Raw genomic sequence first — 23,516 nt, 5'->3', positions numbered from 1 at the left:
CTATGAGTACAGAACTATCAAAACTGTGCATTTCCCTTGGCATCCCCAGTGCCTTCTGCTTTCTGGGACTAGAGTGCAGTGGCATCTCAGTTTTTCCCAGGGTTGTTCCCATCCTTGCCAGCATCTGCTTCCGCCTTTCTCCCTTTGGGCAGCTTCTCTCCCTTCTTTGCAGGGGCCTTTTTAGGCCTGGGATCTGGTTTTGGAGGAGCTGGTTTAGCAGACAACCTCGCCGATCTCCTCTGTGGCTCGTCCTTCACCTTTGCTTTGTCACCTTTAGCATCTCCTTCTGCCTTTCTCTTGGGCATGGTGGCAGCAGTGTCGGCAGGTGGCTTAAGAAGTCCTGGTGGGCGCTTCTGTCTTCCTCACACTGCTCCTGGAAAGATGTCAGAGTCTCGTGACCGTGCGAGGGGCGCGGAAATCCCAGCTGTGTCCCTGGCAGCCCCAGAGCCCTAGGTGTGGGCAGGGCTAGCACCCTCCCTGAGATCTCCTCATTGCTTTTTAAGATCAAAATTAACAGCCGGGCGCGGTGGCTCACGCCTGTAATCCCAGAACTTAGGGAGGCCGAGGCGGGTGGATCATGAGGTCAAGAGATCGAGACCATCCTGGTCAACATGGTGAAACCCCGTCTCTACTAAAAATACAAAAAATTAGCTGGGCGTGGTGGTGCGTGCCTGTAGTCCCAGTTACTTGGGAGGCTGAGGCAGGAGAATTGCCTGAATCCAGGAGGTGGAGGTTGCTGTGAGTCGAGATCGCGCCATTGCACTCCAGCCCGGGTAACAAGAGCGAAACTCCGTCTCAAAACAAAACAAAACAAAACAAAACAAAACAAAACAAAACAAACAAACAAACAAAAAAAGATCAAAATTAACATGGCCCACAAGGCTCTTCACCATTAGGCCTGTGCCCAGCCTCATCTCAGTTTCCTTCTTAAACTCTATGGTTCAGCTGCTCTTTTTTAGAATACTCTTGGGCCATTATGTTTCCATGTATGTTGCCCGGCTAATTCACTTTGCTTTTTAAATTTCATCCTTTCCATCATTTCCTCTAGGAAGTCTTCCATGATGCATGATCCCCTCCTCCAGAAAATCTGGATTTACTCTTGCTCACCCTTATATTTATAGGGCCTCAAACACTGCTTGGCTCATAATAAGTGCTGGATAAATACAGACAGTCCCCAACCTCTGATGGCTCAGTGATTTTTTGACTTTACAATGGTGCAAAAGTGATGCATATTCAATAGAAATTGTACTTTGAGTACCCATGCAATCATTCTGTTTTTCATTTTCAGTACAGTATTTAAGAAATGACATGAGATATTTAGTACTTTATTATAAAATAGGCTTTGCGTTAGATGACTTTGCCCAACTATAGGCTGATGTAAGTATTCTGAGTATGGTTAAGGCTAAGTTATGATGTTTGGTAGGTTAGATGTTTCAGTGCATTTTTAACTTAACAGTATTTTCAAATACGAATGGCTTTTTTGGGAAGTGATCCCATCATAAGTCAAGGAGCATCTGGAATTATGAAATGAATGAGTGAATAGTTATCACACAGCTAGTGAATGGTGACACTAAGATTTGATTTCAGATTCTCTGACACCATGTTTAGTGCTTTGTACAGGGCTTTCTGCTGTCTCTCATCTATGTTTAAAATCTGTTCACAACCTTAGACTATAACTTAAGAAATAAGAAACCTCTGTAAATGCACCTGTCTTATAGGGCAGATTGCTTTTACTGGAATAATAAACTGAAATAGTTGCGAGCTTAGTCTTATAGGTCTGGAAGAAGGATCCAACTTTGCTATGGTTGAATAACATTTGTTATTAAATATATTTTCGGAGAGCACTCTGTCAGCTCTTATATAACCCAAGGTCACCTAGATGATCAGATTATCATTTATCCCATACTTCTGGCCTGAGTCAAGGGTCAGAGTGTAATTTTTATTGAGGCCACAAAATCTTTTTCTTTGAAGAAATAGATTGTGAAACTTTGAACAACTTTCAACAAGTAGTGAAGAGTTAATTGCATGAACACTCATGTATGTGTCTGAAGCAAATACTTAGGAAACAAAATGTAGACCATGCTAAGGGATAAATGCACTGCTGTGAAATAGTAATGAGACTGAAACTTGGAGAGAGGTGAAGTAACATTATCAAACATGTAATAGCATTTTAACATTTATTGATTGCTTACAGTATACTAGATACTTTACATATATTATTCAATCATCTGAGTTTAACCCTCTGAATTATGTACTTTTACTATCTTTTTTGATAGATAAACAAACAGTATTAGGGTTGAAATAACTCAAGGTAATCCAGCTCATCTGATTCTTAAGCATCTGGTTTTTAACCTCTATTAATACTGCCTTTTACTATGTAAAATATGTTACCCCACTTAATTATTACAACCACCACCAAAAACCTAAGTTAGTAACACCCTTACAGGAATCCAAAATATGAATAAAATCAGTACTTGCACAAAGTATCTAAAGCCTGACTCTTCCTGAAAAACCTACCATGTAGCCTTTAGCAGGTTTCTGCAAGATCCTGGCAAATGAATAAAAAAAAGTATCTTACTCATGTTTGTAACCCTAGTAGATAACAATCTTGAAGAAATGAATTGTTTTAGGATTCCGTGTAAGCTCTGCGTTAACTAGCACCAAACTTGTATGTAATATAATCTTAATAGGAACAGTTCGTATTGCTTTGGTTGACTTTGTTTAACCAATCAGATCGATATCAAAACATACTTGTGTTGGAAGTGTGTATGTATACATAAGCATGTGTACATGCATATGTGCACACACATACACAGATACATAGAGAGAGGGAAGAGAAATCAATTCAAAAGGACAACTTTAAAAAAATTTAATTTTAATTTTAGATATAGGGGATACATGTGTAGGATTGTTACATGGGTGTATTGGACCCAGGTAGTGAGCATAGTACCCAATATGTAGTTTTTCAACCCACACCCTGCTGCTCTCTAGTAATCCACAGTGTCTATTCTTCCCATGTTTATATCAATACATGCTCATTGTTTACCTCTCACTTATTAGTGCAAACATGCAGTATTTGGCTTTCTGTTACTGAATTAATTCACTTGGGATTATGGCCTCCAATTCCATCCATGTTGCTGCAAAGGGCATGAGTTCATTCTTTTTCCTGGCTGCATGGTATTCCATGGTGTATATGTACCATATTTTCTTTATCTAATCCACCATGATGGACATGTTGATTGATTCCATGTTTTTGCCATTATGAATAGCTAGTGAGAACATGTGAGTGCATGTCTTTTTGATTTAATGATATGGGATTGCTGGTTCAAATGGTAGCTCTGTTTTAAGTTCTTTGAGAAATTTCCAACTGCTTTTCACAGTGGCCAAACTAATTTACTTTCCCACCAATAGTATGTAAGTATTTCCTTTTCTCTGCAACTTCAACACCATCTGCTATTTCCTGATGTTTTAATAGCCATTCTGACTGGTGTGGGATGGTTTTCCATTGTAGTTTTGATTTGCATTTCTCTGAGGATTACCGACGTTCAGCATTTTTTCATATATTGACCTCATATGTTTTCTTTTGAGAAGTGTCTGTTCATGTCCTTTGACTACTTTTAATGGGTTATTTGTTTTTTGCTTGTTGATTTGTCTAAATTCTGGATATTAGGCCTTTGTCAGATGCAGAATTTGTCAATATTTTCTTCCATTCTACAGGTTATCTGTTTAGTCTGTTGATAGTTTCTTTTGCTATACAGAAGCTCTTTAGTTTAATGAGGTCCCATTTGTCAATTTTTTTTTATTGTTGCAATTTCTTTTGGGGGCTTGGTTATCAATTCTTTGCAAAGGCCAATGTTGAAAAGGGTATTTTCTAAGTTTCCTTCTAGAATTTTTATAGTTTGAGGTCTTACATTTAAATCTTTAATCCATTTTTAGTTAATTTTGGTATATAATAAGAGATAGAGTTCCAGTTTTTTTTCTTCTGCATATGGCTAGCCAGTTATCCCAGCAACATTTATTGAATGAGGAGTCCTTTTTCCATTGTTCATTTTTGTCAGCCTTGTCGAAGATCAGATGCTTATAGATGTGAAGCTTTATTTCTGAGTTTTCCATCCTGTTCCATTGGTCTATGTGTCTGTTTTTGTACTAGTACCATGCTGTTTTGGTTATTGTAGGATTATAGTATAGTTTGAAGTTGGATAGTGTGATGACTATAGTTTGTTCTTTTTGCTTAGAATTACTTTGGCTATTCAGGCTCTTTTTTGTTCTACATGAATTTTAAAGTAGTTTTTTCTAATTGTATGAAGAATGACAGTGGTAGTTTGACGGGAATAGCATTGAATCTGTAAATTGCTTTGGACAGTATGGCCATTTTAATGATATTGACTCTTCCAATACATGAGCATGGGACTTTTTTGATTGATTAACTTTGGGTGTGACCAAGGTAGCCACACTGTAAATTTTGCAAAGGCGATGGGACCGACTCAAGATGGCACGGTGAGAACAACCCAGGATTGAAGCTCTCGGTGAATGCGGGTGAGTCAGGGCCGCATTTCCAGACGGATCTTTGTTGCCCACAGAATGGGGAAATTTTCGGGTGTAAAAGAGACGCAGAACGTGAGCACAGTGGTTTTGGCTGGTGCAGCTGACGGCTGGTACAGCCCGTGCTGCAGCGCAGCGGCGCTCCACAGTGCTCCGCACAAAGCGCACTGGTCCAGGTGCCCTGTTGAACCAGCAATCTGAGACTTGAGAGGGCAGATTGGCATATTCATCTGATTGATTGGGACTTGGACAGTGAGCCAGGCCTGGAGATTCCAGGGAAACAGCGTTTGGGCCAGCGCAGTGGGACAAAAAAACCAGCAATTCCAAACGCTCTGGGTGGAGAGTTTCACTGCGGGCACAGCTGAACCCAGGATGGTGCAGCTCGGTGGGGGAGGGGCGTCCGCCATTACCGAGGCAATCCGCCCCTACTGAGGAACACTCCCATTGCTGATGCAGCCTGCCATTGCCAAGGCAACCTGCCACAACAGAGATACTCTGCCACAGGGCATAGCCCGTGGCAGCAGGGTGGAGACCACAGCAGCAGGGCAGACCTCACACCAGCAGGGCGGAGCCTCGGCAGGCAAATAGTGCTTAGACTGCCTCCTAGCTGGGCAGAACAGTGCAATGGACACTCATAAAGAAACTCCCAACGCCCTGAGACAGAGCATCTGAGAGAAAAAGGGTTTTTTTTATGAGTTCTGCTGCAGCAGAATGAAACGTAGCAGACTAACAGCCCTGAATGAACAACAGAGCTCACAGCTCAGCACTTGAGCTCCTATAAAGTACAGACTGTCTCCTCAAGCAGCTCCCTGACCCCTCTATATCCAGAAGACTGACATTTGGCAGGCATCATTCTGGGACAAACATAGCAGAAAAAGAAACTGGTAGCATCCCTCACTGTTCCGCAGCTGCTATAGGTGCACCCCAGACTAGCAGGGCCTGGAGTGGACCTCAGCAGTCATACAGTGGAGGGGCTAGACAGGTAGAAGGAAAACCAAGTAACAGAAATACTTCATCATCAACAATCTGGGCGTCCACTCAGAGACCCAATCGAAAAGTCAGCAACTACTCAGACGACAGGTGGATACAAATCCACAAAGATGGGAAGAAACCAACGCAAAAAGGAGGAAAACACCCGAAACCAGAACACCTCACCTCCTACAAAAGACCAAAACTCCTCACCAGCAAGGGAACAAAGCTGGATGGAGAATGACTGTGATGAAATGATGGAATTAGACTTCAGAAGGTGGATAATGAGAAACTTCCGTGAGCTAAAAGAACATGTTTTAAATCAATGCAAAGAAACTAAGAACCTTGAAAAAAGATTTGAAAAAAGATTCGAGGAAATGATAACAAGAATGGATAACTTAGAGAGGAATATGAATGAATTAAAGGAGCTGAAAAACACAATACGAGAACTTCGCGAAGCATGCACAAGTTTCAACAGCTGAATTGACCAAGCAGAAGAAAGAATATCAGAAGTAGAAGATCAACTCAATGAAATAAAATGAGAAACCAAGATTAGAGAAAAAAGCGCAAAAAGGAATGAGCAAAGTCTCCAAGAAATGTGGGACTATGTGAAGAGACCTAACCTATGTTTGATAGGTATACCAGAATGTGACGAAGAGAATGAATCCAAGCTGGAAAATACTCTTCAGGATATTATGCAGGATAATTTCCCCCACCTAGCAAGGCAGGCCAACACTCAAATGCAGGAAATACAGAGAATACCACAAAGATATTCCGCAAGAAGAGCATCCCCAAGGCAGATAATCGTCAGATTCACCATGGGTTGAAATAAAGGAGAAAATATTAAGGGCAGCCAGAGAGAAAGGTCGGGTCATCCACAAAGGGAAGCCCATCAGACTCACAGCAGATCTCTCGGCAGAAACTCTGCAAGCCAGAAGAGAGTGGGGGCCAATATTCAACATCCTTAAAAAAAAAGAACTTTCAACCCAGAATTTCATATCCAGCCAAACTGAGCTTCATAAGTGAAGGAAAAATAAAATCCTTTGTGAACAAGCAAGTACTCAGAGATTTTGTCACCACCAGGCCTGCTTTACAAGAGCTCCTGAAAGAGGCACTACACATAGAAAGGAACAACCAGTACCAGTCATTCCAAAATCACACTAAATGCTAAGGAGCATCAACATAATGAAGAATCTACATCAACTAACGAGCAAAACAGCCAGCTAGCATCAAAATGGCAGTATCAAATTCACACATAACAATATTAACCCTAAATGTAAATGGACTAAATGCACCAATCAAAAGACACAGACTGGCAAATTGGATAAAAAAACAAAACCCATTAGTGTGCTGTATCCAGGAAACCCACCTCACATGCAAGGATACACAAAGGCTCAAAATAAAGGGATGGAGGAAGGTTTACCAGGCAAATGGAGAGCAAAAAAAAGCAGGAGTTGCAATTCTCATCTCTGATAAAATAGACTTTAAAGCAACAAAGATCAAAAGAGACAAAGAAGGCCATTACATAATGGTAAAAGGATCGATACAACAAGAAGAGCTAATGATCCTAAACATATATGGACCCAATACAGGAGCACCCAGATACATAAGGCAACTTCTTAATGACTTACAAAGAGCCTTAGACTCCCACACAATAATAGTGGGAGACTTTAACACTCCACTGTCAATACTAGACAGATAAACCAGACAGAAAATCAACAAGGATATCCAGGGCTTGAACTCAGACCTGGAGCAAGCAAACCTGATAGACATTTACAGAACTCTCCACCCCAAATCCACAGAATATACATTCTTCTTACCACCACATCACACCTACCCTAAAATTGACCACATAATGGGAAATAAAGCACTCCTCAGCAAATGCAAAACAACTGAAATCATAACAAACAGTCTCTCAGACCATAGTGCAATCAAGTTAGAACTCAAGAATTCAGAAACCAACCCAGAACCGCACAGCTTCATGGAAACTGAACAACTGGCTCTTGAATGTTGACTGGGTAAACAATGAAATGAAGGCAGAAATAAAGAAGTTCTTCAAAACCAATGAGAATGAAGGCACAACATGACAGAATCTCTGGGACACATTTAAAGCAGTCTCTAGATGAAAATATATAGCAATAAGTGCCCATATGAGAAGAATGGAGAGATCCAAAATTGACACCCTATCATCAAAATTGAAAGAGCTAGAGGAGCAAGATAAAAAAAACTCAAAACCTAGCAGAAGACAAGAAATAACTAAGATCAGAGCTGAACTGAAGGAGATAGAGACACGAAAAACCCTTCAAAAATCAATAAATCCAAGAGCTGGTTTTTTGAAAAGATCAACAAAATAGACAGACCACTAGCCAGACTGATAAAAAAGAAAAGAGAGAACAACCAAATAGATGCAATAAAAAATGATAAAGGGGAAATCACCACAGATTCCACAGAAATTCAAACCATCATCAGAGAATATTACAAACAACTCTATGCGCATAAACTAGTAAACCTGGAAGAAATGGATAAATTCCTGGACTCCTGTGTCCTCCCAAGCCTAAACCAGGAGGAAGCTGAAACTATGAATAGACCAATAACAAGGTCAGAAGTCGAGGCAGCAATTAAGAGCCTACCACACAAAAAAAGCCCAGGTCCAGACGGGTTCACAGCCGAATTCTACCAGACACACAAAGAGGAGCTGGTACCATTCCTTCTGAAACTATTCCAAATAATCCAAAAAGAGGGAATCCTTCCCAAATCATTTTATGAGACCAATATCATCCTGATACCAAAACCCGGCAGAGACCCAACAAGAAAAGAAAACTTCAGGCCAATATCCATGATGAACGTGGATGCAAAAATCTTCAATAAAATATTGGCAAGCCGATTGCAACAGCAAATCAAAAAACTTATCCATCATGATCAAATAGGATTCATCCCAGGGATGCAAGGCTGGTTCAACATATGCAAGTCTATAAACGTAATTCACCACATCAACAGAACCATAAACAAAAACCACATGACTATCTCAATTGACGCAGAGAAGGCATTTGACAAAATTCAACAGCCCTTCATGCTATAAACGCTCAATAAACTCGGTATCGATGGAACGTATCTCAAAGTAATAAAAGCTATTTATGACAAACCAACAGCCAATATCATACTGAATGGGCAAAAACTGGAAGCATTCCCTTTGAAATCCGGCACTAGACAAGGATGCCCTCTCTCACCACTCCTAGTCAGTATAGTACTGGAAGTTCTAGCCACAGCAATCAGGCAAGAAAAAGAAATAAAGGGTATTCAAATAGGAAAGGTGGAAGCCAAATTGTCTCTATTTGCAGACGACATGATAGTATACCTAGAAGACCCCATCGCCTCAGCCCAAAAACTCCTGAAACTGATAAGCAACTTCAGCAAAGTCTCAGGATATAAAACCAATGTGCAAAAATCACAAGCATTCCTCTACACCAATAACAGACTTAAAGAAAGCCAAATCGAGAACAAACTGCCATTCACAATTGCTACAAAAAGGATAAAATACCTTGGAATACAGCCCACAAGGAACGAAAGGGACCTCTTCAAGGAAAACTACAAACCACTGCTCAACGAAATCAGAGAGGACACAAACAGATGGAGAAACATTCCATGTTCATGGTTAGGAAGAATTAATATCGTGAAAATGGCTATACTGCCCAAAGTAATTTACAGAATCAACGCTATCCCCATCAAGCTACCATTGACTTTCTTCACAGAACTGGAAAAAACTACCATGAACTTCATATGGAACCAAAAGAGAGCCTGCATAGCCAAGTCAATTCTAAGCAAAAAGAACACAGTGGGGGGCATCACACTACCAGATTTCAAACTATACTACAAGGCTACAGTAATCAAAACAGCATGGTACTGGTACCAAACAGAGATATAGACCAATGGAACAAAACAGAGGCATTGGAGGCAACACAATATATCTACAACCATGCAATCCTTGATAAACCTGACAAAAACAAGCAATGGGGAAAGGATTCTCTGTTTAATAAATGGTGTTGGGAAAACTGGCTAGCCATGTGCAGAAAGCAGAAACTGGACCCCTTCCTGACACCTTACACTAAAATTAACTCCAGATGGATTAAAGACTTAAACATAAGACCCGGCACCATAAAAACCCTAGAAGGAAATCTAGGCAAAACCATCCAGGACATAGGAGTAGGCAAGGACTTCATGAACAAAACACCAAAAGCATTGGCAACAAAAGCCAAAATAGACAAATGGGGTCTAATCAAACTCCACAGCTTCTGCACGGAAAAAGAAACAGTCACTAGAGTGGATCAGCAACCAACAGAATGGGAAAAAATTTTTGCAGTTTACCCATCTGACAAAGGGCTGATATCCAGAATTTACAAAGAACTCAAACAGATCTACAGGAAAAAAACGAACAAGCCCATTCAAAAATGGGCAAAGGATATGAACAGACACTTTACAAAAGAAGACATATATGAGGCCAACAATCATATGAAAAAATGCTCATCATCACTGGTCATCAGAGAGATGCAAATCAAAACCACATTGAGATACCATCTCACGCCAGTTAGAATGGCGATCATTAAAAAATCTGGAGATAACAGATGCTGGAGAGGATGTGGAGAAAAAGGAACACTTTTACACTGTTGCTGGGAGTGTAAATTAGTTCAATCATTGTGGAAGACAGTGTGGCGATTCCTCAAGGCCTTAGAAATAGAAATTCCATTTGACCCAGCAATCCCATTACTGGATATATATCCAAAGGACTATAAATCGTTCTACTATAAGGACACATGTACACGAATGTTCATTGCAGCACTGTTTACAATAGCAAAGACCTGGAACCAACCCAAATGCCCATTGATGATAGACTGGACAGGGAAAATGTGGCACATATACACCATGGAATATTATGCAGCAATCAGAAATGATGAGTTTGTGTCCTTTGTAGGGACATGGATGAATCTGGAGAACATCATTCTCAGCAAACTGAACCAAGAACAGAAAATGAAATACCGCATATTCTCACTCATAGGCGGGTGATGAAAAATGAGAACACATGGACACAGGGAGGGGAGTACTAAACACTGGGGTCTATTGGGGGGAATAGGGGAGGGCCAGTGGGGGGAGGGGGAGGTGGGGAGGGATAGCCTGGGGAGAAATGCCAAATGTGGGTGAAGGGGAGAAAGGAAGCAAAACACACTGCCATGTGTGTACCTATGCAACTGTCTTGCATGTTCTGCACATGTACCCCAAAACCTAAAATGCAATAAAAAATTAAACAAACAAACATATGAAAAGAAATGAAAAAAAAATTTTTGCAAGGCTTTGTTTCCTTGTTAATTGATCATGGATACAGCTAATTAGATTTTGTTCCATCAGGTTCTGTGTTACTATACCCTGACAGTAACACAGATTTCCTGAAAACCTAATTTCAGACCTTACTGGATTTCATCATCCAAGAGGAAAAATGTAGATTCATGCTTTTTTCCTGCTAAGAAATGTGTTTCTTGTGTAATATATCAACTAATAAATATCTGATCACAGCGCACCTCCTTCACAACTACTAGGAGGTGATTAGAGAAGGAAGGGAAATAATTGAAAGCCTGTTAATTGGCTAAAGTGAATGGGGTTTCTTTGGATCAGCCCCAAATTGATAATCTCATTCATTTCCTTGGGTTCTCTTGCCTGCTGATTCTGACTGTCCCATCTTTCTGTATATCAGCTGGAAACAAACACCTTCATTCTCTTCTTTCCCATCCCAACTCTCAAAAGGAATTTTTACAAAGAAAGATAGAATGATTCTGCCCATGTGAAGAGAAAGTCTTTCATCATAAGAACTAGCCTATAACACAGCATATGCCAAGAGAAACTAGACTGACGATGCACACATAGTTTGAGTATGTTATCTACAAACGTTGAGGCAGTATAATTCCCAAACATTCAAAGAGCTAATGTGCACTTGCATGTTAAAACATCGTAAAGATGCCAAAGAGAAGAGAGATGAGACTTTTTCTTCGTTATCTTGTCATAGAATTAGGCTGGTAGATTTCATCATGGACCACTATGAGAGGTCGACCATAATTTGTTTTTCTGAATTTGATATTGAAGCATGCCATTTCACACTAAGCCTAATAACTAAAAATACTAACAAATCTGCAGTTACTTAGAATATTGTGAAAAGCTTCTTACTCATAAGAATGAATAGTGTTTGAATAATTGTACTCAATAATCACCTAATTAGAGGCATTTTAATTAAATTTTAAAAATTAGCTAATACTAATATAGCAGTTATAGGCCAGACATTGTTCTAGGTACTTTATTACTTATATTAATTTACTTAATCCTCTATCCAGTATAATGAGGTAGGTATTAATATTGTCCTTCTCTTAAAGAGAGGATATTAAGGCATAGAAAGTTTAAGGGACTTGTCCAAGGTCACAAAGCCAGTATTCAATCCCTATACTATAATGCATATCTATTTAAATTATTTGAATATTTACATCATTCAGAGATTAAAAAATTAGTTTTCTTTGTTGTGCGCATATGTGTGTGAATGAGAAAGACAAACATGAAGAATAAAAAGTATTTATTCTATAATTTACACACAAAAAGGCCAGACTTGATCACTGCACCATATTTCCACGTAATCAAATGGCACTCCTACCCCCTAAATGTATCAAAATTTATAAGAATTTAAAATTTAAAATGATATAATGAACTCTTGTATAGCTCTTTGTACTAATTTCAAAATCTTATGTGCTGAAATTAAAAGGAGTTAACTTCAAATAAAGATTGTACAGAGCTTTGTACCAGTTTCAAAATCTTATCTGCTGAAATTAAGAGGCGCTAACTTAAATCAAGATTTAGAAAGCAACTACTTTATATTAGATAGACTTCTTTGTGATAATGTTTCTTAAACAATCAGTAGTCAGTCTGCTGAATATGTACCATGTGGCTTGGCTATGAGTCCATGCAAAGAGGCAGAATAGGAGAGAGGCAGAGCTGTAGATGAAAGAAATTGAAATTTTAGTGTTTGTCTTAACAACAGCTTGTTCTAAATCTTGGTTGTTTCACTTTATGTAAAAATGTCTGTTTCTCAGGCTTTAGGAAAACATCAAATGATCCAGCATAGGATTCCTAGAAGAGCAGGAATTCTACATCTTTCTGTGTCTGTAGCATATTCAGTGAGAGTAGGGGCAAAACATGCTGCTCCCTGTGCGTCTTCCGATAAGGGATGTGGCCTAGTGCAGGGTTACCCTTGTGGTGCACACTGGCAGTACTCCTGGGGGAAAGATGGACCAGTAGAGGGGTGAGGGTGATACTCCCTGACCTCTTATGAGATGACATATCCCCAACTCTACCATCATCACTCACGCATCTGCATGTATAGACATATAGAGCTTTATATTTTGACAAGATTCTTTTTGCACATTTAATTCTCAGAATTACCCTATGAAACTTTAGAGAGTGAAATTCTCTGACATTCACAAAAGTTAATGGGACTTGTTTACAATTCCAGTCATTAAATGACAGAAAAATGGAACTATGCAATTTGTTAACAGTGTCTGGGACATTCTAGCAATGTCAACAAAAGGAAGTTAACTAATTTGATGGTTGTGGTTTGTTAGGAAGCAAGAATTCAGGAATGGTTCTATTTTTTAAACTTTTGTTTCTTTGAAAAAAGGTTAAACCATGAAATATCTCAGATATAGAGACAAACATTAAGCATACTCTGACTCTGGCCCTCTCAAGCCTGTGCTCCAGGAGATGATGGTAACTGCAGTAAGCAGATGGCATCGGAAGTGCATTGAAATCCTATGTGCACAGCTAGGACAAGGAATTTCACTTCCTTTAGAAACTGCTAGGCACAGATTTTGAGTTTGTCCTAAATATGCATGAATTTGTTTAATGTCTATCCAAGATATACATGCATTCTCCTTTTGCCATTCAAATAATTTTGGTGGGTTTTTTTGTTGTTTATATTGATAAATATTTAGTTTCTTGAATTGAATATTGGAATTTGTTTACCAATAAAAATATTGATTCATTGGATTTATTAAAGCAAGGGGTCTCTCTTTTTTTTTTTTTTTTTTGAGATGTAGTTTCGCTCTTGTTACCCAGGCTGGAGTGCAATGGCGTGATCTCGGCTCACCGCAACCTCCGCCTCCTGGGTTCAGGCAATTCTCCTGCCTCAGCCTCCTGAATAGCTGGGATTACAGGCATGTGCCACCATGCCCAGCTAATTTTTTGTATTTTTAGTAGAGATGGGGTTTCACCATGTTGACAAGGATGGTCTAGATCTCTTGACCTCGTGATCCACCCGCCTCAGCCTCCCAAGCAAGGGGTCTCTTTTAATGGAAAGTATTCTACCCTCAGGGAAGGTTTACTAAGAATAGCACTGAATTGAGTGTCAAGAGACCTTTTCTTTTTGCTTCTACCTGTTACTTTGGTTTTGGATAAATCAATCTGATACAATGTTTTTATCAATAAACTGAGAATATGGAAGACAACTCTTATTTATGATGACATCTCTACCTGAATGTCATGTAGACATTTCAAACTCAACACATCCACAATTGAACTCCTGATTCTCCCACACCCCCAACCCAATTAACTCTGTATTTCTATTGGTGGTGACTTTATCAAGTCTGTCATGCAGACCCAAACTTTGTGATCATGCTTTATATTTCCATTTCTCCTTACACCTCACATCCAACTATCAAAAAATTATGTTACCTGTAGATTCAAAATATATCTAGAATCTGATCACTTTTCATCATTTTCACTGCTCACACCCTCGTCTGACCATCTCTTATTTTTATAATAGTTTCTTTCTTTTTTTTTTTTTTTTGAGACGGAGTTTCGCTCTTGTTACCCCGGCTGGAGTGCAATGGCGCGATCTCGGCTCACGGCAATCTCCGCCTCCTGGGTTCAAGCAATTCTCCTGCCTCAGCCTCCCGAGCAGCTGGGATTACAGGCACGCACCACCGTGTCCAGCTAATTTTTTGTAATTTTAGTAGAGACGGGGTTTCACCATGTTGACCAAGATGGTCTTGATCTCTTGACCTCGTGATCTACCCGCCTCGGCCTCCCAAAGTGCTGGGATTACATGAGCCACCGCGCCTGGCCTATAATAGTTTCTTAACATGTCTAACCTTTCCCCAATTTCAACACAGCAACCAGAATGATTTTGTTATTTTTCTTATTAGTCTATATATTTGTCAGCAAAGTAAATTCAATTATTTGCTTAGAACAGTGCTTATCAAACTTTTCTCCTGAAGTCCTCAGTGGCAGAAAATATGGGCCTTATAGCTTGGAGCTTTGTTTTGTTTTGTTTTTGCAAATCCATATTTCCTTTTGTTTTCTTAAGACTTCATGCACTCTTGTATTTTTCTATGTAATATGTCAGTATGTATGTTATACAAAGTGATTTCTTTTTCGTCCCAGCTTCTCAGAAGTTCAGGATAGTAGGATCTCTTGAGCTTAGAAGTTTGAGGCTGCAGTGAGGTATGATTGTGCCACTATGCTCCAGCCTGGGTGACAAAGTGTGACCCTACCTCTCAATAAACAAACAAACAAACATTAAAGTAGACCTCCAGGATGGTAAAAAATTAGAAATAGAAGTTGGAAGATGACAGGGGAGGGGCACAGTTAGAAAAAGAACCGACATAGTGCATATAGACTTGCAGTAAATAACCGTTTGCATTTCTCAAGTTTGGAATCATATGGGTGTATTGTTTAATAAATAAAAATTTAAAAATAAAATACCTCAGAATTTAAAGTGAAGGAAGGTCAGGACTGAAAAAGTAGGTTTGGGAGTCAGGTGCTGTTGAAGACAAGGGAGTAGGTGTGAGTGGGACCTCTAGGAGCCGGGACACAGTGGTAATCAGGTCATCAAGATCGCGGGAATTTTGTTGTTTTTGTTTTTAATCAGCCAATCAGAAGCAAGCTTAATACTCTGTAGGGCCATAGCTTAGAGTCTTAACAGACAAGAGTTAACTGAGTTTGAAGAATGATTTAGAAGGTACTAGGAGAGACTCCCGCCACCTGAGTAACCCAGGAAACATTTGTCCTGCAGAGACGTCTGAGGTAAATCTTTCTTGTAGCTAGTAATGGAAACATGTCAGAGTGATTCACAGCCTCATTTCTCCTAGAAGCAACTGGCTCAAGCATTTTAGTAAGAAGCCAAGACAGATAAGCCACTGCATTGAACTTAATTATGCATCACTTGGTTTCTTTAATAAAATGATTTATTTACTCAAATATCACACAAAATGGAAGCTTTAGAAATGGAGCCAAGTGTACCCTGTGGCTTCTGGCAATCTACTGTATACTCTGCATATATGTACCATGTTGAAAAGAGTCTTAGAACAAACAAACTTACAGGGTTTATCCAAAACCTTTCTATGAAAAAAAAAACACCTTCATCATATAGTTCGTTCTACTATGACGTGGTATCTTATTTCCTGAAAATCGTTGAAAATCATGTGATAAAATCTACAGGGGCAATGGGAATAATAAAGTTAGGGGTGCAATACCCCAAAACTTTGTCAGCAATACATTTTTTAAAAAAGAAACCTAGTGGCTGGTGTGGTGGCTCATGCCTATAATCCCAGCGCTTTAGGAAGCTGAGGCAGGCAGATTGCTTGAGGTCAGGGGTTCAAGACCAGCCTGGCCAATATGGTGAAACCCCATCTCTACAAAAAAAAAACCATTAGCTGAGCGTGGTGGCGTGCACCTGTAATCCTGGCTGCTTGGGAGGCTAAGCAGAGGAACTGCTTGAATCCGGGAGGCAAAGCTTGCAGTGAGCCGAGATTGTGCCACTGCCCTCCACCTGGGCACCAACAGAGTGAGACTCCATCATAAAACAAAACAAAAAAAGGAACCTAATAAAAATAGTGGCACAGTTTACATATCCTCATGTGGTTAAGAAATACACAGATACTATAATAAATATGTCACTTAACCTTGATGAATTTCTGATATTTGCTTGTAAAATCAGACAGTGGAAAGATTAGATTGTAGCTTGTAAACGATGGTAAAGTGATGAAAGGAGAGTTATCTGAACAGGGATGGAAAGTTGAACGCCGTATGAGGGTGGATGTGGCTCATAACTCATGGGTGAACTGAGGTAGCTGGAAGATGTCTGAAGGTGTATAGATAAAGGAGCAATCTGCATGATGCTCAACTGTTCCTTAATATATTAATCATGGTGAAACAAATTCACAAATAAATAGCATAGCAGAACTGACTGTATCGTGTATCTCTCTTGATAAGTCATGGCCTGTACTAGGTGTTACGGGGGACACAAGATAGTCACCATTCTTAGAAAATAAGGCATATAAAGAAATAATATATATGCACTAAAATACAGTGAATTTTGAAATTTTAAAAATTTGTATCCTGCCTGAAACTAGGGCAGACCAGGTTGGAGTGGGGGTGGAGATTGCCGGTTGAGGGAGGTGTTGAAAGGAGTGACACGGGGCTGGCTCACACTGGGAGTGACCCATAGGAGTGGCCTAAGAATTTACTCGGCCTATCTTTCTCCAATTTAATATTACAGTCATCCATTAAACCCCGATTTGTCCCTATTTCCTTGGGTCACAGAACCAAATACATATTTTTTCAGCAGATGTTTTATTCTGTTTGAGATGACATGTGTCACTACTCCATTAACTCCTGTTTCCACTATTCAAATTTATTTTTATAACGTTTTTGAGATTATCTTTGTATTCTCTGTGTAAAGAGATTCTCGTAGTAGTTTTCTACTGCTGCTTTAACTAATTAGTCTAACCTGGGCAGCTTAAAACAACATAGATTTATTATCTTATAGTTCTGTAGTTCAGAAGCCTCCTTCAGGTCTCCAAGTATCAGCAGGCTGTGTTCCTTTTTAGGAGCTCTAGGGGAGGATCTGTTTTCTTGCCTTTTCTAGCTTCTACAGACCACTCACATTTCTTGGCTCGTTGCCCCCTTCCATCTTCAAAGCCAGCAATGGCTGGTGGAGTCTCTCTCACATCCCATCACTCTGACTTTCTTCTGTCTCCCTCGTCCACATGAAACAGTCCCTGTGATTACATGGAGCCTACTGGGTAACCCAGGATACTCTGACTATTTTAAGATCTGCTGATTAGCAAGCTTAATTCTACTTGCAACCTTAATTCCCCTCTTTGGGGATTAAGATATGGACCTCTTTGGGAGGCTAATATTCTGCCAATCACCGTTCTCTGTAATTTAAATTGCAGACCTCTATGCGAACTCCAGTACATCCGCTCATGTATGTCTTACACCAAATACTCTGCTATATCCTATTTTAAACGTTTCCTGCTATCATTTGCCAACTCTTAAAAAGAACATTTTTTGCCTGTATTCAGGACCTTACATCCTGTCTTTCCTCTTAGAAACTGCTGCTTGTCATTGGTCATTGTTTCTTTCTCCTGAGTCTCCAACTTCTTTCTTTACTAACTCTTTCCCGTTAGTATTTAAACATGCTCAAGTCCCTCTCATGTTACCTGGTTTTCAAAAGGCCCTCCTACAGCATTTGTCTCCATTATAGCCAGACATCTTGAAAGAACGTCCACTTAGCTCCGGTCACTGCTTAACCTCCTGCCATCTGTTTTACTGCTACATCCTCATAACCAGTGCAAGGCTCAGCCTAGGACATGTGCCTACTAAATATTTGTTAAATTAATAATAGAACTTCTGCCTAAGCACCCAAGTCTATTATCAGGTCTCTGATAATATTCTCAGTATAAGGACTGCTCTTTGGGATTGTGTGTGTGTGTGTGGTGTGTGTCTTAATTAATTTACATTTGTAGTTGAGATTACCCATCATGGATCATGAATATATACATACTTCTTCTTTTTGTGACGGAGTTTTGCTCTGTTACCCAGGCTGGAGTGCAGTGGCCTGATCTGCAACCTCCACCTCCTAGTTTAAGTGATTCTCCTGCCTCAGCCTCCTGAGTAGCTGGGATTACAGGTATGCAGCGCTATGCTCAGCTAATTTATATATTTTTTTAGTAGAGACAGGGTTTCACCATGTTGGCCAGGCTGATCTCGAACTCCTCACCTCAAGTGATCCACCCACCTCGCCTTCCCAAAGTGCCAAAGTACTGGGATTACAAGCATGAGCTAGAGTGCCTGGTCTATAGATATATATTTTTCAGCAAATTTTTTATTCTGTTTGGGATGACTTGTGTCACCATCCCATTAACTCGTGTGTGTGTGTGTGTGTGTGTGTGTGTGTTGGAGATGGAGTTTCGCTCTTGTTGCCCAGGCTGGACTGCAGTGGTGCAATCTTGGCTCACTGCAACCTCTGCCTCCTGAGTTCAAGCGATTCTCGTATCTCAGCCTCCTGAGTAGCTGGGATTATAGGCATGTGCCACAACACCAGCTAATTTTTTGTATTTTTAGTATAAATGGGGTTTCTCCATGTTGATCAGGCTGGTCTTGAACTCCCGACCTCAGGTGATCCACCTGCCCCAGCCTCCCAGAGTGCTGGGATTATGGGTGTGAGCCACTGCACTTGGCTAACCCCTGTTTTATATGTGTTTAGCATTTCATACTTTTTATGATGCTTCTGCATATAACATATTATGTAGTTTTTGTCAACACCTTTGTGAAATAGGCAGGCATTGAGGTGTTTTTGTTTTAAAGGTTAAGTTATTGAGGCCCAGAGCAACTAAGGTATTTCCCCAAAACATATTCAGAGTTAATGATACAACTAGGACTAGCTCTCAGGTTTCTTAACTGCTTTCTTTGAATTCTTTTGCTGTCACATGCCATTATAGTGACATATTCAAGAACAAAGCAAAGTACAGAAGATCATAAAGGGGAATAGGAGTCTGCATATGAACCTGTGCTTGGCTTGTTTTACAACGTCTTTAAGTGTTCTCTGTGGCTGGGGGCATCTTTGGACACAATCCCACCTGCATTTTGTTGACATGATTAGGTGGTAGTAGTGAAGAATGAATAATGTGCTGGGTGAACTGAGGAAAGGAGATAGTAAAGGGCTGATGTTATTGGTATTAAGCCAAAGGTCTTAGCTGAACAGCTTTAATTTTGTGGTTTGACTTAGAAATGAAGTAGTATTTCTCTTTCCAAACTCAGTACACCTCTGTGTTCCAGTACTGTTATGAGTGACATTTTTTTTTTTTTTTTTTTAGATGGAGTTTCGCTCTTGTTACCCAGGCTGGAGTGCAATGGCGCGATCTCGGCTCACTGCAACCTCCGCCTCCTGGGTTCAGGCAATTCTCCTACCTCAGCCTCCTGGGTAGCTGAGATTACAGGCATGCGCCACCGTGTCCAGCTAATTTTTGCATTTTTAGTAGAGAAGGGTTTTCACCATGTTGACCAGGATGGTCTCAATCTCTTGACCTCGTGATCCACCTGCCTCAGCCTCCCAAAGTGCTGGGATTACAGGCATGAGCCACCACGCTGCCCATGAGTGACATTTTAAGGGATCCCTGCAGGAAGCATACGTAATGAAAACTCGTGAAAGATTTCTTGCTGTTAAGTGTTCTTGACTGTCTCTTAAAAGGAGAGTGGGTGGGCGAGGGATTAAGAGTTGGAGTGTAGGCAAGTGATTTAAATTATTGAGTGTTTCTTACCGCTATTAAAATAATGTTATTTTGAATTCAGCAAGGTGAAATGGAGTTCAACTGAAGTTATCGAACTTCTGCATTCTGAATGCTTGCTTAGTTAGAGAATTAGCCTAAATTTGATTTGATGTGGGGGACAATTTGACTTGAAACCCAGGTGAAGTCAGGTTTCTCTGCTACTTCATCTCGACATCCTATTCTAGTTGCTGTGTTGTGCTTTCATGCCTTTGCCTCGCTGTGATCCTTATATCTGGTTGCTCTCCATAGGTCTCCAACTCTGACCAGGTTCCCCTTCCTCTTTCTGGGACTTTACACACTGACTTTTAGATCATTTAGTTTTTATAGGCCAGTATCATGAAGGTCAAGCGAAACGCTTCTAAAAAGTAGGGATGGTGGGGCGCGGTGGCTCACCCCTGTAATCCCAGCACTTTGGGAGGCTAAGGCGGGTGGATCACGAGGTCAGGACTTCGAGACCATCCTGGCTAACATGGTGAAACCCGTCTCCACTAAAAATATAAAAAATTAGCCAGGTGTGGTGGCATGTGCCTGTGGTTCCAGCTACTTGGGAGGCTGAGGCTGGAAAATCTCTTGAACCCGAGAAGCAGAGGTTGCAATGAGCTGAGATCGTGCCACTGCACTCCAGCCTGGACAACAGCAAGACTACACCTCAAAAAAAAGAGTAGGGATCACATAAGGACCTCAAGTCACCAGTGACTTGAGGTGAGTAAGTGAGGTTTCTGGCATCCAGTGGGCCTATTTTCCATTGCAGCTCCTCCATTGGCTTAGCTGTGTGACCCTAAGCAAATTCTTAACCTCTTATAACATCAGTTTCCCCATCAGTCTAAATGGGATCATAGGATCTCCCCCTTAAGGTGGTGGCCAGAATTAAGTTACTTAACGTAAATGAAGCGCTTAGCAGTGTATGACACAAGATGAGGGACAGTAAATTTAGTTGTAATTATTCTTGCTGTTGTTATTGAAAGAGAATGTTTTTGTGAGCCTGGGAAACTTGCTTTACCCATTTGGACCTGATTTCTTTCATCTATGAAATGAAGGTACTGAGGAGTATTGCCATGTGGACAATTGATAGACCCTATTCGGGCCTGATTATGTTAATGTTTCTTCCGAGTGCATCTGAATCGCACCTTTTTCAGCTCCATCTTCTGCCATCCAAGAAGCGTGTTGATGCTTCCTCCTTACTCATGCTGTCCTCTGCTGTCCAGATGTCATATTCCTTTAGGTTCTTCTAGATGAAAGCTCACTTAGTGAGCACATTTATGCAAATGTGCTCTAAATAAACAGTACTGATGAGTTTTGTATCATAGTTCAGTATCTTACTCTTTTTAGATAGAATTTTTAAAATCAGAAGGACCTTTATGGGGAGTTTCTTTTTTAACTTATGTTTCTCAAATTTTCTACCAAAGCCTGGGCATTTAGAGGACATGCCCCTAGCTGACCTTCCCATACCAGCTCCAATCATAGAATGTCTTTGAATTATGATATTTTATTTTCATATTCATTTAAACTTTATATTCTATTCCATAATGTAGCCATGTTTGTTATACTTAAAATATTTTAAATCATACCTCACTTCTTACTTACCTCACCTCCTTAAGCTTCTAGTAAAACTGATACCTCAAAATGTGTGCCATGTTTATCTCGAGGCTTTGAGTGCCTCAATAATCTAACTTAGAGCACCAGGGTGATCTAAAGGAGTGGGTTCTGAAGATGCGACTTCATCACAGACCTGGGTACATCACAGACCTGGGTACATCACAGACCTGGGCACATCACAGACCTGGGTACATCACAGATCTGGGCACATCACAGACCTGGGTACCTCACAGACCTGGGCACATCACAGACCTGGGTACATCACAGACCTGGGCACATCTATGAGGGAAACATTTCTGATTGTTGATCAAATCGCTTTAGGAAGCTGACTTGGTAGCATTGAAGAGAGTTTTTATTTATTTATTTACTTATTTGTTTATTTAGAGACAGAATCTTCCTCTGACACCTAGGCTGGAGTGCAATAGCACAATTTTGGCTCACTGCAACGTCTGCCTCCCAGGTTCAGGGTGATTCTTATACCTCAGCCTCCTGAATAGCTGGGATTACAGTCGTGTGCCAACATACCTGGCTAATTTTTATATTTTTAGTAGAGATGTGGTTTGGACATGTTGGCCAGGCTGGTCTTGAACTGCTGGCCTCAAGTGATTTGCCCGCCTGGGCCTCCCAAAGTGCTGGGATTATAGGCATGAGCCATCACGCCCAACCTGAAGAGAGTTTTTAATTGCTGAGTTGAAGACAGACAATCACCACTGATCCAATACCTTTAGAAAAGGTTAATGGAATAGCCCTTTCCCTTCTTTTATGAGACAGAGTCTCACTCCATTGCCAGGTGCCAGGCTGGAGGACAGTGGCCTGATCTCAGCTCACTGCAACCTCTGCCTCCCGGGTTCAAGCAATTCTCCTGCCTCAGCCTACCGAGTAGCTGGGACTACAGGTGCGTGCCACCACGCCCAGCTAATTTTTGTAATTTTAGTAGAGACGGGGTTTCATCATGTTGACCAAGATGGTCTCGATCTTTGACCTCGTGATCCGCCGGCCTTGGCCTCCCAAAGTGCTGGGTTTTTACCGCGCCTGGCCCCCTTTTCCTTTTAAGACATGTGTGTAAACTTGAAAATTCTAAAAACTTTTATCCCTCTGGGATATGTGAAAAGATGGATTCGTGGAAATCTACTTTCTTTCCTTTATGAGGTGGGGCTTTCTTAGATTATCTTCTGATCTCTTTGCTTGCAGTTGCAGAGTGGCATGGTAAAAGGACAGCCAGGAGGCAATGTGGTTTCTACGGCAAATAATTTCTCCAAGCTCGCCTTTCTTTATATAAATAGGTTTTATGATTTCAGTGATCTCTCAAATGAGATAGGTGTGTGGTTCTGTGTTCCTTCTAGCAGCCATTACCTGTCTATACTGCTTGTTTCATCTGTAATCATTGATTCGGTGTGTATAATTTCTATAAGACTGGAACCTTCATATACCATGGGTGTTTTGCTCACATTTATATGCTAAGTACCTCTTACATTGCCTGGCACACAGTATTCATTTATTTCCCGAAATATATTTTTAGTGCCTGCTAAATGGCAGGTACTGTCTTAGGCACTGGAAAACACAGCAGGAACATGTTAGTCAGGGTCTCCAATCTCATGGGGTTTTGATTCTTAATGCAGTCCTCTTCAATAGAACATCCATAGTGATGGAAATGTTCTTTCCTGTCTTGTCCAGTATGATGGCCATTAACCACATGCAACCGTCAAGCACTTGAAATATGGCTGGTATAAATACGGAACTGAGTTTTTAGCTTGGTTTAAATTTAATGAATTT

The 23,516-nt window shown here is 40.5% G+C and overlaps 2 protein-coding genes across 3 annotated transcripts in view; one reads left to right on the top strand and one right to left on the bottom strand.

Moving 5' to 3' along the window:
• IMPG2 (interphotoreceptor matrix proteoglycan 2) overlaps positions 1-23,516 on the top strand; it is a 137,341-nt gene that overhangs the window by 31,490 nt on the left and 82,335 nt on the right. The gene's annotated exons all lie outside the window — the stretch shown is intronic.
• On the bottom strand, positions 18-21,846 carry LOC108588546 (high mobility group nucleosome-binding domain-containing protein 4-like). Its single transcript, XM_035275491.3, is given in 2 exon segments — positions 18-373; positions 21,732-21,846. A coding segment is annotated over 1 exon segment (288 nt). The 5' UTR covers positions 306-373; positions 21,732-21,846.

The sequence above is a fragment of the Callithrix jacchus genome, chromosome 15 (genome assembly GCF_049354715.1).
Source record: "Callithrix jacchus isolate 240 chromosome 15, calJac240_pri, whole genome shotgun sequence".
NCBI lineage: Eukaryota > Metazoa > Chordata > Mammalia > Primates > Cebidae > Callithrix > Callithrix jacchus.
This window is presented reverse-complemented; position numbering and strand designations above follow the sequence as displayed.